This window comes from Gambusia affinis, linkage group LG22 (assembly GCF_019740435.1).
Source record: "Gambusia affinis linkage group LG22, SWU_Gaff_1.0, whole genome shotgun sequence".
In the NCBI taxonomy this organism is placed as follows: Eukaryota; Metazoa; Chordata; class Actinopteri; order Cyprinodontiformes; family Poeciliidae; genus Gambusia; species Gambusia affinis.
Window position 1 is genome coordinate 18,181,304 of NC_057889.1, and position 14,842 is coordinate 18,196,145.

Below are 14,842 nucleotides of genomic sequence, written 5' to 3' on the forward strand. Positions count from 1 at the left end.
CGCGAAATGAGGGGAGAGGGCGGTGGAAAGGGGGTCTCCGGTTTCTTTCTTTCTTATTGTCTCATTCTTTTTTCTTTTTTTTTAAATAAATGAAAAAAAAAAGAACAACTCTGAAATATGTTTCTGTAGACAGAAAAACAAGAACATTCCTCCTCTGGCTGCAGGCCAAGAGCCAGATCTCAGCTTGGTATTCTCAAGGTGCGCCTCTAAAAAAGAAGGGATTTGGAACTGAGATGATTGGAGTTGGCACATCCGTGGAAGGTGGAGTGGGGAAGAAGGGAGAAAGAGGGCGAGGGAGTGAAAAGACAAAAGAAAGAGAGCGAAAGAGAGAGATCACACACACACATACAAACAAGAACGGGACTTGCGGAGGTGACACCGTACCTTGTAGCAGAACTCCTCCGTTCTTTCTGAAGAGGGGGCTCCCCGACCACAATGGAGGACTGGAGAGGAAGGAGAAGGAAAGAGGAAGAGAGAGAGACAGAGAGACAGAGAGAACTGGTCAATCATTTGATCTCGCGGCAGCAGCCAGACGAGCCCGACCGGCTTCGTCGCGAGGCAGGAATTTGAGTCCATAAGCCAATGCTTCTGATTATAGTGATTAGAATCCCGGGTGTCCCACTGTTGCCATTATTCCCTGTGATTACCTCAGAGAATTACAGCCTCCACGCTGCAGTCCACGGGGGTAATTTCTCATGACAGTCCCCCCCACCCCCAATCCCCTCCAACCGCCTGCCGCCGGTACGTTCGCACGTGGCCGGCCCTCGGCGGGGCATGTGCATTTAACGGCACGTTTAAGACAAACGATGTGCGTCCGGGGTGACGCATTTTGAAGCGAAAAACTAATCTGTTATCTGTTGGCATTGAGGTAAACCAGGGTTATAACCCGCTAAGGATTTACATCATATCATCCAAACAGATTAAGATCCTTTCAGTCTACAATAACAGGTCAGCGTGTCTTCAGGCTGTTTGGAGCAAAGAGGAAAGCAGGATTACCCTTCCCCAACTTGTTGCTGCCAATCCAGCCACCTGACTCGTTGACAGGGTAGCCATTGCGGGGATACTAAACGTGCATCATCCGTCACTTTATTGAGGTAGTGCTTTTCTAAAACTCCATTTATTAAAAGGGTAGTATTATGTATTTTCCAGGCACATGTTGCCATGTGTTGCCATTTCATGGCACAAATCAAGTAACTATGTTACCTTCATCCGTTATAAAAACACTATATATATATATATATATATATATATATATATATATATATATATATATATACATATATGTTTATCAAACATCACTTTGAGTCAAGAAATCTGATTTCGCAATTTGAAGCCTTGAAATTAGGCCTCTGTCTCTTTAAGAACATAACTTAATATTTCTGTTTGGCCCACTATTTGTTCTCTTTTGACATGCTTTGTTTTTTCATTTGTTCTTGTTTTTATCAGACAGATACATCTTTGTGTTGCCCACGCTGCGAATGAAACAGGCTCTATAAATAAAAATAAATATTAAAAAAAACCCCGACTTCTACAAAAACCTGAAAACTTTAACAGACTTTCTCTGCCCCTTTCGCCCACAAAAAAAGAAATGTTGATTCACTATAATCAATTTGGTCATTGCAGTATTCAACAATTACATCGCAAACTTAAGTTCTCCGAACACCGGGAGGCAATCCTTCAGGTTGCGCAACAGAAGGCAAGACTTTCAGCAGAAAACATTCAGAAATACCGGCAGCCTGAAATTTTGCTGAAATCATATTATTATTTTTTGAACAGTCAGTTATTCTAATAATGAAATGTGAATATAATCAGACTTCTGTGCGAACGGTTTACGACCACAAAGGGAACTGCAAGCGTGAGAAGAAGAACATAAGAACTTGTTTATGGAGGTAATGATGGATGAAGCTATTTATGGACAGATTTTAGAGTTTATTTAGCAATTAGAGCCGATTTTAATGTCACAAGATCATAACAAACACAAAGCGAAGTAATGAAAAGAAAACAAAACTAGTAGAAACAGCATTTTGTGGAGCAGTGACTGCAGTTTCTGTAGTGAAGTCTGTTTGGATGCATAGTGAGAGACAAGAGTGGTGGGATTGGGACGCGATGCGCATCAGTGGAACAAATTTCATTCCTAATTTTATGATTACAATTTTTCAGCCATTGTTGATGTCTAAATTTCTTGGCCTCTTCTGGTGCAGAATTACGTCTCACACCAATGATGTAAACGTCAGATTAAAGGCGACATGACCATTCAGACTGCAGACGCTTTGAAAACTATATACCAGATTTATGAGATTTGTTTTAAGGCGAAAAGATCCAAATTGGGCCTTTCAGATTAGTTGGATATACACCGTGTTTCAAATTATTATGCAAGTTATATTTTCTCAGATTTTCTTAAATGGTCAATGCAAATGATGGTCAGTATAATCAAGTCATGAACTATTACAGTAAAAATCAAATTTTACTGAACAACGTTCCCCATGAGAACAGTATTTTTTTCAAAAATAAAAAAAACTCAAAATGTTCCAAATTATTATGCAGAGCAGATTTTCTAAACATTTTATGGATTATAAAAACTGCAAACGGTCATTCTTTGAATGTGCAGCATTAAGTGGTCACATGTACTGAAATCAAAAGCTGTTTCAATCAAAAACATCTTAACAGACGAGTTACATGTTAACATAGAACCTTCTTTGATATCACAGCTCAATTCTTGATCCATTGAACTTGTGAGTTTGTGGAAAGTTTCTGCTTGAATTTCTCTGCAGGATGTCAGAAAACCTTCCCAGAGCTGCTGTTTGATATGAACTGCATCCCACCCTCAGATCTTCTGCTTGAGGAAAATCTGAAGGTTCTCAATAGGGTTGAGGTCAGAGGTCAGAGGAGCATGGTGACCACACCATGAGTTTCTCCCCATAGCAGCCAATGACACAGTGGTATTCCTTGCAGCATGAAGATGATTTTGCTACTGAAGGTTCGGCTCGTCTTTTTGAACCATGAAAGAAAGTGATCAGTCAGAAAGTCCATATTCTTTGCTGAGGTCATTTTCAAACCTTCTGGGACTCTGAAGGGGCCGACCAGTGATTCTCTCCACATGATTTCAGCCCACAGCATGACTCCACCACCTCCTTGCTGACGTCACAGCCGTGTTGGGACGTGGTGGCCGTCCACCAACAATCCACTACTGGATCCATCTGGATCATCCAGGGTTGCACAGCAGTCATCAGAGAACAAGTCTGTTTGAAAATTAATCTTCATCTTTAATCTACGGCTGGGCCCACTGCCACCGTTTCTGCTTGTGAGTTCTGGTTAGGGGCCCAATAGTAGGTTGATGCACCACAAGCCTCTGGAGGCTCCAGCAGCTTCAAATAACTGTTTGCTGCATTTTAATACAATACAATGAATTTGTCTAACAGAAACCTTCCTCATTATGTCTTTATCTGTACAAACCCATCTTTGTTCTGAATCAACCTCAAATCTCTTCACAGTACAACGATAACGCTTCAATTTTTATTAAATATCTAATGTTTTCATACCTTGTCATATGACACTACACTATCTGAAGATTTTTGTCAGCAGAGAGATTCTTTCTCTTTCCCACATTGCTTGAAACCTGTGGCCTGCTTAATAATGTGGAACATCCTTCTTAAGTAGATTTCCTTTAATTGAACTCATTAGACAAACTAATCAACCAGCTCTCTGAAATTAATTATAGTCATTCAAAGAGCCCTGACACACAATACCATCTATAAATTTAATAGTACAACAAAAAGTTTTATCTTTCTGACACTTAAATCCAAATTCCATAATAATTTGGAACACAGTGTGACCCAAATAAAAACAAAGTCAGATTTGGGTCACATCCGCCTGCTGTGTCAACATAGTCTCAAATTGTGGTAAGGATCTATATTATCCAGGAAAAACTTGTAGAGACAGTTTTAGCATGGCTAACAGTACCGGAACCAGGGATAAGAAATCAGCTAGAAAATGTATAATTTGTACATCTCTATTTCAAAAAATTCCATGCCAACAGTCAATCAAATCCCCCTAACCATAAATCCAAGTTTAAACCCTCAAGAAGCCATTGAAACTGTACCAAAAAAAGCACTCAGTGCACACACATACACACAAAGCTGGAGACTCACTTTAGGTGATCATTGCACCACTAATGAGGGAGGTAATGACAGCATTTCTCACATAGACGGAGATATCTTCACTCACGAGCACAGTCACGCGAGAAGACAATGGGCGCAGTTCTGCTGGCGAGGCCATAATTCAGACAGAAAGATGGAGGGATACGGACGGAGGAGGAGGGGGAGAGAGGAAGAGCTTTCCCAGGTTGAGTAGTCTTTAGCTCTCAGTCAGACTGCACGTTTGACTGCTTCCCCCCAACTCTGCAGTCAGGAAAGGCTGCCCTCCCTAACACAGCCAGCGACAACGTGGACAGTTTATTATACTGTATGCAAACACACCCCCTCACACACACACACCCACACGCACACACACACACACACACACACAGAGGAGAGAAAACAGAAAACACCTGGAGAAGCTGGAAAGACCAAAAGCACTTGTTTCCACTCATCTGTCGAGTTGTCTTTGTAATGCGAGTTGTGTTTTATGTTGGACTAAGCAGCTGAAGGAGGCTCACCTGCAGGCGTGTACACACACACACACACACTCAAATAGTATGTCTTTCTATCTTTACAGGGCCTTTTCATTGACTTCCATTCATTTCTACAGCCTAACCCAAACTGTAACCATTACCTGTACATGCAGTACTTCTTATGGGGCCTTGTGTTTGGGACCCACAAGGAGCAGTCGGTCCTCGCTTCGTCGTGTTTGTTAGAAAAATGGTCCTTACAATGTATCAAATACAAAGCCACGTTCACACACAAACACACACACACACACACACACACATGCACACAGGCAAAGCAACAGCAAGGAACGCAAATTTTAGCCCTGAGCCACCTGCTGTTGCCATGGAGAGTTGCCACATTGCGTTGCCACGGCGATAACATATTTTTCCTGCGCTAACAGCCTGTCTGTTTTCCCTGCCACCCCCACCCCGCACCCATCTCATTCTTCCCTCTCTCTCTGTTCCTTCCAGCAAACGACTTGGCGGCGCGACGGCGGCCAACTTAACCTACCCACCGCCATCTTCAAACCCCGCCACCCCCCACTCCACCCACTCCCACCAGCCCTCTGACTACGGCCACATCGTCTTCGTCCGGCTTTTATTCCTCGAAGGGATGCCGGAGGAGGAAGGAAGGAAAAAAAAGGAGAGAGAGGAGAGCTCCTTCACCATCCCCTCCCCCTAGAGATGCGCTCCGTCCCTCCATCCTTCCCCCTCCCCTCTTCCTCTCATCCAGATGCTGATGGGGTGTGAAGGAATGCACCATAGGGCTGACCTCCTACCCAGCATGCTCTGTCTCTTACTGCCTCACTCTCACTCTCTCTGCGTCCTCTCACACCCATCTGATGATGCTCGTATTGAATGCACACAGCTGGACTGAAAACATCCAGCTGCTCCTCCAGGCACAGGTGGGTGGGGTCGTGCAGAGGGTGGCAGGACTCAGTAGTACGGTCCGTACAGGAAACAGAGGACAAAGAAGCAAAGAAGAAGAAGAGGCGGTCATCGTTTAACTTTCACCACCGTCCCGTCACCGCCCCTCCCGTCCTTTGTGATCCGTCTCTATCGGTTGCTGCGTCGGACTGCCGGAGACGCTCCTTGACCTTAACGTAATAGACATGCAGCGCAACCATTCACGGTCATTTAGCTTCATACATGCTGTTCTTCAGAGTGAGTGCTCTTGAGAGATAGAGATATCATTTCCTATTGATCAAGCTTTACTTCTTAGGCAGAGAACGGCCAACATCTTAAGACCGCAGCTGAACGTGTCGACTTACAGTTTTCAAACTAAAGGCAAGTTTTGAAGCAACTATTTAACATAAAACAACCTAAAAGGCCAGAATAGAGCAGATAAAAGTATACATACCCCTGCTCTTCATTGGATTTAGGTTTGGACTTTGACTAGGCTACTCTAGTGCATAGATTTTTTTAAATCCAAATCATCCCTGTGTATATCAGGGTGAGAGCTTAGGGTCACTGTTCTGGTGGATCTGTAACTTTTGCAATAGAAAAAGAGCCAGTTAAATAAAACACGTTTAGTGTTACATGATTTTTATTTATGATAAACGTCTACTAAGGAAAATGTGTCCTGAACCATCATTTTATTCCTATTTTTAGGTTTTAGGCAAATAAAAATGCAGCATTTTGGCAGTAAAGTGAGTGGATACACTTTCTTCTATGGGATGTTGAGATTTGCAGAAAATGCTCTGAAAAATTCTGCATTTCTTCTAAAGTTTATGTATTTATACCTAATGTCTGTACGCCTGGTACCTCCACCTGTTTGTTGTTTAAGAGTTTTATTTCGGCACATCCAAATCAAGAGGGCAAAACACAGAAGGAAAGATCAGCCAATTGAAAGAAGTAAGAAAACGGGTGCATTTGCACCAAAATACGAGTGCACTCTCAAATCTTTGCCACTCTAGCTGTCTGTCTCGTGAATGTGAAACTGCTTTTGGTATTGCGAGTGACGCGTAAGAGCGCCCTTTCATCTTTGTTTTAGCCAAAAATGCCTCAGCAGTATCTGTATTGTGCTTCAAATTACCATCTCAAACCATCAACTCCCGAAAGCTGAGAAAACTACCGGTCACTGAAAGGCAAAGAGGAGCAGCTCAACTGGAACACAACCCTGTACGGACAGTAGAGAGGCGCAGATTCAAGGATCTACAGTCGGGGTTTTCCTCCGCAACACTCTCCACTGCTTGTTGGGTCGTCTCATCGGATGAATCTGGGTTTTGTAAAAGAAGAAAACCATTGTTGGAAGGCTGTAAGAAGTCTGACTTGGAGTTTCTCGCAGGGCATCTTTGAAAGAGGAAGTCTGGTCCCAAGAGGTTACAACCGAACCCTGTGTCCAGGTTCTAGCGCTGCAAATTGGATTCACGTCGCTGTTCAAGATACCAAAGACGTGTCACGTCAGTCCAAGATCTGTTGTCTGGAAGTCAGTCACACAAGACATGTGGTTCTGTAGGTTAAGATGCAAATTCTACACTATTTGTATTTTCTTCACTAGCTGATGGACAGCTTTCACGACCTCGGTCATTGACTCCAACAACTAGTGAAAGTTGTACACCCCACATACCGAGTGACCTCACGAGAAGACAATCTCATCTAATGCCAAACCTGCACTGCGATTATCGAGTTCTGATAATTACTGATAATCAAAACTAACTTACCAATAGATTCTCAGCAAGATATATGCACTTGTTTAAAGTCAATGATTCCATTATATTGATGAAAAGAATTACTACTACTACTACTGGTATATGGGGAAAATGTCCTGTTGTAAGTAAAATAATCTGCCAGTGGAATTAGAACCTTTTTTTTATCAATACAATATTAAGAAATTATTGGCTTAAGATACCATATTTTGATGAAAAGTTACTAGTAAGTAAGTTGTCTTATTTCAGGTATACTGAGATATTAACAAAAAAATACTAGGTAAGATTTTGTCTTTTTCAGTGTAGCTCTTCTTCTAAATGTCTCAATCTGAATGAAAAAAAAAAAAAACTGTTTTAGAGTGGCCCAGTCAAAGTCCAGATGTAGTTGACGTGTCTTGATTGTGGCCGCTTCAAAACATTTTTACAAGGAACTGTGTGCCAAAACGTCTCAACGGCCACGTAAAATATTCATTACAAGTGATAGCTAACACTTGGTGTAAGTAGCCGCCACTAAATGTGGGACAGCCCGATATTTGGTTTAGGTTGAAGCTACTTTTCACATAATACCAAGCCGATTTGTACAGCGTTTTCCCCACATTAGTAAATAAAATCATTATTTGAAACCTGTTTTTCGTCAAAACTAAACATTTAAGCGCTATTAAAAAGGAACTCTTCACCGCTGATTTCCATCACAAACCCGTTCGCTGGAGTTTGTGGAAACACGGGCAGAGGCAGACGTCTCACGTTACAACACGCTGTGAAGAACGTTTTATAAATATAATACCCGTGTACTGTAACTGAAGTGAATACAGTACAAACACACACGCATGGGGAGAGTGCAGGTGCTGCATCACACGGGGACCTCCAGTTCTCCTTACTCTCTCTCTCCCGCTTCCCTTCTGTGTGTGTCAGAATGCAAATGAACAGCCTCACCCCCCCGCACCTCTCCATGTTCCGAATCCAGCCTCCAATTTGTTCCACTTCCCCATACCTCATTGTTCAAAATGACACTTTTACATTTTATGGTGAACCAATTATTCTGTCTTACACAGTCCGCTGGCTCTGCGAGCCAACCTGCCCAGATCGGCTGGCTGGGTGGGGGGCTGGAGGGCTGCTGCTGGTGCTTGGACAGAGCAAAAGGGAAGAAGAAGAAGAAGGGAAAAAAAACCTAATGGTACCTCTCTCTGACATATCCGCAGGGATAGATGGAGGTGCAGGATACTGAGAAGTTAGCAAAAGGGGGGGATGATGGAGGAAGGTGGAGAGGTCATAAAGCGAGGATGAGAGGATGAGAGGACGAGAGGACGCTCTCGCTGCACAGTGTGGAAAAGTGAGCGTAGACAAAGGAGGATTTAATTGAATGATAAAGTGATGGAGGGAGAGGGGGAAAGAGTGGAAAGAAGAGATGAATTACAGCAGGGATAAATAAAGAAGATGAAGAGGAGGCTGCCTCGCCAGTCGCAATTGTATGCCTGAGGACGAACGGGAGGGTGTGTGCGGGACATTAAAAGGGGAGACAAGAGAAAAAAGGGAGAGGGAGGTGTGGAAGAAGCCGGAGGAGATGCGGCAGAGAGCGGTTGGAGGCTGGTGGGGAGGGTGGTGGTGGAGCGGTTGATGGAGCGAACATGTGCCAGAAAAAAAGAAGAAAAAGGGGCTTTTTCCCCCCCTTCTTCTTTACCTGAGATGCGCCTGAGGGCGAGAAAGACAGGACGGACTGTTGTTGCATGAAAGCAGCGTGCAAAAAATAAAAATAAAAAGGATTGGAGAGGATGGAGGGGGTCAGCTCCGACGCCTGCAGCGCGCCAATGCAGAGCGCCAGCGACAGATGGGAGACAGGGAGGTGCATGCACGCTGTAGGTTTTATGTTATAATTGGATATTGGCACGACACGTTTGATAGGTGGTCTTTAATTTTTGGCGATCCACTTAAAATCCTACACACTCTAATAGAAACGTATATCTGAGTCATTTATCGTGGGAAAAGAGGGGTTCAAAAAGGTGTGAATTATTGTAAGCAAACTTTGCACCAGGTTAGTGGCACACCTTTCTGGTCTAGTAGGACCCAGGAGAAGATGAGTTTATGGCGAATCGACAATTGCACAAGTTGTTTGTGCAGGTAAACCTGAAGCAAAGCACACTATCGCATAGCTATTATTTATTTCTGGCTCAATAGTCAACTGTAAAACAAGTTGTGTGACAGGAAAGAACAATCACGGAGATACAAAACGGAAAAAATCCAATCAAGGCCTCTACAACCTTGATCTAGCTCTAAAGGAGATTGAAGTCACAGAAGATCTCAGCTGTTCTCTGTTGGTTTCTTACCTGTGGTGAAACGTCTGAGGCAGGCTGGGCGGGGAGGTGGAAGGTGTGGCCAAACTGGGCGAATAAGGATGATACGGCGTCTTCTTCAGCGCCTGGATCAGATTGTGCCTGTACTCCGGATCTATGGACCACAGGGAGCCTTTGCCTATGCTCTGAGAGAGGGAAGAGAAGAAGAAACAAGAGAGATATCAGACTGGAAGTTGCATAAAACCTCTTAAAGCAAGTCGGATTCTTCACAGCAGGCAAACCGGAGCCACCAGGTGGAGAAGTAAACGTCCCTTATTAGCCAAACCACCTGTTAAGAAAACTAATTCTGCTTTCTGAGAAGACTGAGAAAAACAGCGGTGGGTGTTAAGTATTACTGCCCAAACCCATTCCAGATCACATCTGCCATCCAAACACTCACATGTTCCACAAATAGACAACACTCTGAGGGATGGAAACTAATACACCCTCAATGCCAGAGCTGCGTTCTCCCATTGCCAGCCTCTCCTTGGACAAGAAAAAACCCCCAACAAAGACAAAACACAAAGCTTTTTGAAGAAGATCAGAAAACTTGAACTTTCTCCACTCCAGAGGCGACAACTGTGTGTATTTTTAGATCAAAGCACCCTCTCCCATCCTCCCACCCTCATCCTTCTCCTAATGAAGCTGTCAGCTCATACTCTAAAGGAAGCCAGCCTATAGATTACAGAGAAAGGCAGTGGTGCAAGCACTCTGCCCATCTGTGGATCTACCAGCCCTCTCTGTGTGGCAGTGGCAGAAATCAAACAAGTTTTGAACGTGGCGGGACGAAGGATGAACACCATGTAAGCTGTTGTGTTCAGATCGCTTAGTGGCACGCTGTGGAATGATAGGGGGGCTGGGAAGATGTCGACATGCAGAAGTAGCTGTAGACTACTGCTGTCTAGAAATACAACGAGTAATCTACAAAGAGGGAAGTGACACATGGGCCAGAAGCATTCAATCGTGACTGATCTGAAACCCGTCGTGCATTTTCTATCGTCACCAGAGATATATCTGATAATATAAGACTAAATACAGTGGTAAGCCAGTCTAAAAACAGCCAGACTTTTGTTTCATCAACACGATTCCACCACAGTGCTGAAATTATGCAGAGAAAGCAGTTTTTTACCACTTTTTTTTTTCTTTTTTTTTTTTGCATAATCTCCTTAGATTATCCACTGTTCAAGGAAAATCCAAAATCCATATTTTGTTCTAATAAATCTTTTGTCCTTCATCGCACCAGGGTATGGGCTGCCAAAGGTAGAACTCCCCAGATTTCCGTCCTCAGCAGTTCGTTCTAGTTGGTTCCAGGTGTAGCCAATCTTTTTATGTCAGCCTTGCCTGGTGTTTCTTGCCTTGGGGGTTCCACCTGAAATTCTGGTTGTGCTGGTTGGCGGTTTGCGTAGAGTCTGTCCTACCCAACTCCATGTTTTCTTCCTGATTTCTGCCACTACTGAGAGTTTGTAAGTCATTTCCTGAAGGCTGATGTTACTGATATTGTCTGGCCAGCGAATACCGAGACTTCTTCTAAGACATATGTTCAGGAATGCTTGGGTTTTTCTGGTTTGAGAATTTACTTGTCCTCCAGGTTTCAGCCCAACTATACCGACTCTACGTCAGAGTTGAACATTGGTTCTGGACGGTCAGGGTCAGATCTAGAGCAGGATGAAGGCAACTATTACTTTGCTGAACTTTGCATTGACATCCGCATCTGATCCTCCTTGATGGTCTGCCCTGGCAGGTTCTAATCCATTCTTTGAAGATATTCTTTTGCATAAGTCAATACAAACTGCGGCATTTTAATCTCCACAGGTTGGTCGACAACTTCACACAGCAGTGCTGCAAATAAAAAACTACTCAGATTGTTTGTAAAGCTCAAGGCTTGTTCGAAGGTATTTTGCCTATGGAGTACAATCATGATGAAACATTGTAACGACTTCAGTTTATTTTTCAGTCTACTGTCTGACCATGTTTCTTTTTTTAAAAACTGTCTCGTTTAGCAAAACAGGACAGGAACATTGCGTGGTTCCCAGTCTCTTTAAAAGAGAAAAAGACCTAAAGCATCAAAGATCCTCCACCATATTCAACAGTGGTGAATATGGCGGATGAATATGGCGGATGAATATTAATACATCCTGTATGTATGAATATGTGGGAGGTGCTTTCCCGCATATTCATACATCATTGCAGACCAAACCCCAACATTGCCTTATCTGACCATTGACTTAAAGTTCCAGCAAGGATTAGGAAACTTCACATGGGTACAGGTGACTGTACTACCACAATCAGTGGGTTGCCCATTCGATCCCCAGTCCTTCCATCTCTGTTGTTGAGCCCTTGGGCAACACACTTCACCCACCTTGCCTGGTGGTGTTGGTCAGAGAGCCCGGTGGTGCCGGTGCATGGCAGCCTTGCCTCTATCAGACTGCCCCAGGACCGGTTTGGCTATCTAGTGGCTTGTCACTATCAGCTTGCTGCACTCTGGACTTGATTATGCGCTATACAAGTACAGATCATTTACTATTTTACCATCCTTCACTATCCTGCTTACTTTATATTGTGGCGCAACTAAGATGACTCCTAGTCTAGTGGCTAAGAAGGACGTTTGTCATGTTGTGTATTAATTTTTCCCTACTGAGTTGAGTTACTTTGATGACATGTATTTTTAAATACTCAATGGGTAATTTCTACTGTGTGAAGACCAGGCAGAGCCTCTACTCATTTCCTTGCTTCCCCCCTGTGTAGCAGAATCAACAACTCTTGATCCGGCCAACTTCAGCCCTGCAACGTTGAGAAAATTTAAGAAGCCAATAGAACATATGCTGATTTGTGTCTGCAACCGCCCTGTCTGGGTCTTTGCATTGTTATGTCAGCTGTGTTGAATGCAGTCCATATGTGTCGAGCCATTCTCTGTGCGTGTATGTGTGGGTTAACGAGTGTGTGCGCGCGTGTGCATAGCGAGTTCCCTGAGGAGTGTGATATTACCCAGCATGGTTTGCTCCCAGGAGTGCTTCTATGACTGCCAGCGACGCCTTCTCCTGGAGAGCATGATATTGCACACACATTCACAAACTCCCACAGAGGTGACCCCCACTGGGCCAAAATCCACCAACCCCCCCACCCCGCCTCAATCCGCAGCACTGCCATGCTGCCAGTGTTTGCGTAGATGTATCTATATGTGTGAGTGGTGTCTGCCTGGGCTGCCGACCGATTAAATCAATGCTCTCTCCTGAATGTCTGTCTGCTGGGGGTCCTCGGCTCTGCCAACCAGCCAGCCAATCCCGCTCCTCCGACCGTGGAAACCCCCCCTCCTTCTCGGCCACCAGGCCAATCACACGGTGCATCTCACAGGAAGGGTCCGTAACCTGGGTTATAGCAGTCGCCTTGGCAACAGGCATCATTATGGAAGCAAGCAAAGGTAAAATGGAGTTTGCATTTTCAAACAATGTCACAAAGTTGAGATACGGGCAGACCATGTGATGTCAGGAATCGGTTTCTGAGAACTTCGGGCTTAATAATAACAACTGTCCCTCTCCTCTCATCCATCCTCTGTCGGGATGAGCAAATTATTTTCTTCTTTTTGTCCTCACTTGTGTTCCCACATCCAACGTGTTCCTGAAAATAGTCGCATAACTGCAGCGCCACGCAGCGAACGAGCAGGATTACACAACAAATAATCCCCTCACTTTGAAAGGTTCGCCTCTTACTTTTGAGACGTTTCTGATCTGATAAGGCAGTGCATTAGACTTTATAGACAACTTTAAAAAAGAAAAAAGAAGAAGAAGAAGAAGAACGGGCGGAGAATTCATTTAGAGAGCAGCAGACCTTTTATGTCCTGGAACATACAGGTGATGAAGAAAACAGGCATGTCTGGGACACATTATGATAGGATTTAGACAGCAGAGAGGGGGGGAAGAAAGAGGAGAGAGGCGGGCGGTGGTGGGAGCAGAGAAAAAGTCAGATAGAGGGACGATTGTGAGTTGCTAACATCTGTTTCCTGTGTTATATAAGCTGTGGGGGCTGGTCTCCCATGGAAATGGGAGATATTAAAAAGTCCTGCTGTCTCTGACCCTGCTGGTAGCAACCACACAGCCCTGCTACTGCATTCCTGAATGTATGATTATCCTGTCGCATGAACATTTACCTGTCACAATCTCTCACCACGGCTAAGACTGTTCAGATTAGCCCGTCCTTTTGTCATCTGTACCCAATTAGAATTATTCTGGGTTAAAGGGACAGTTTGACAAATTACACCTACAGAAAGAAATGAGATAAAAGTGCCTTTGAACTCCTTGGACTATTGAACATTCATTATATTAGAGCTAAAAACATTCATGTTTTTTTTTTTTTTATTGGGATTAAACTGCCAAACCAACACAGAGGTGTGCATCACCTTGAAGTTGAAAGGTGAAGACTTTTTGTTTATTTCCTCTTTATTCTGATACCCCGAATAATATTCAAATTGCCTTCACAAGTGGTCTTCTCAGAACAGACGTACAGTTTTGGTTGGAGTATCTGTTCAGAGAACTAGTAATTACGCAATCCTCAAATTTGGTCTTTGTTAAGTAACAAGAAGGCGACATTAGCCGTGTTTCTATCAATGATTTTTCGAGCACATTTTGAAGTCATATTTCTTTCTCTACGTTAAATGAAACATGCAGCAGCGGTGAGACTAGCTGACATTACAGAACAATTACACCTTGCCTGGTAGCAACACCTCCCTGAAAACGTCTTTCCATTTTTCTGAGATGTGTGGTCCATGCTGGTTTGCAACCTCCACGTCCTGTTTATTACAGCCACGCTGATATCAACGTGTGACAAAACTATGTTTTGTAAAGCCTGGTCGATTGGCTGCAATCAACCAGTAGATGAAAACATGCCTAGCTTGGACTCGCTCTCTTTTTGAGACAATTTAAAAATTTGCTTAACATTTACCTCCCAATTGGGAAAATTGTTTGGAGTTTTTCACAACCTGCATGAACCTTTTCAAACAAGAGCAAAATTACCTTTTCTTGCTCGTGTGGGGGGTGAAACATGGTTTGCCACATGGGCAGCTTCGTACAGATTCACAACATATTTTTTAGGCTTTTAATTGAAAAAAACAAACAAAAAAACAAAAACAAAAACACACACACAATCGGGCATTGTTTTTCCCCTTCCATTAAAATTTTGCATGACTTTGTGTTGCTCCACCAGAAATAAAATGGAAAATTTGAAAGGGT

General features: G+C 43.6%; 1 protein-coding gene across 2 annotated transcripts in view; it reads right to left on the reverse strand.

Annotated features, from left to right (window-relative positions):
• LOC122825325 (forkhead box protein N3-like) overlaps positions 1–14,842 on the reverse strand; it is an 80,624-nt gene that overhangs the window by 16,233 nt on the left and 49,549 nt on the right. For both annotated transcript variants that reach the window (XM_044106688.1, XM_044106689.1), the window contains exons 3-4: positions 9,615–9,766; positions 385–443 (exon numbers count right to left, since the gene is read on the reverse strand). In XM_044106688.1, coding sequence (XP_043962623.1) covers positions 385–443; positions 9,615–9,766 — 211 coding nt within the window. The remainder of the gene's footprint in view (positions 1–384; positions 444–9,614; positions 9,767–14,842) is intronic.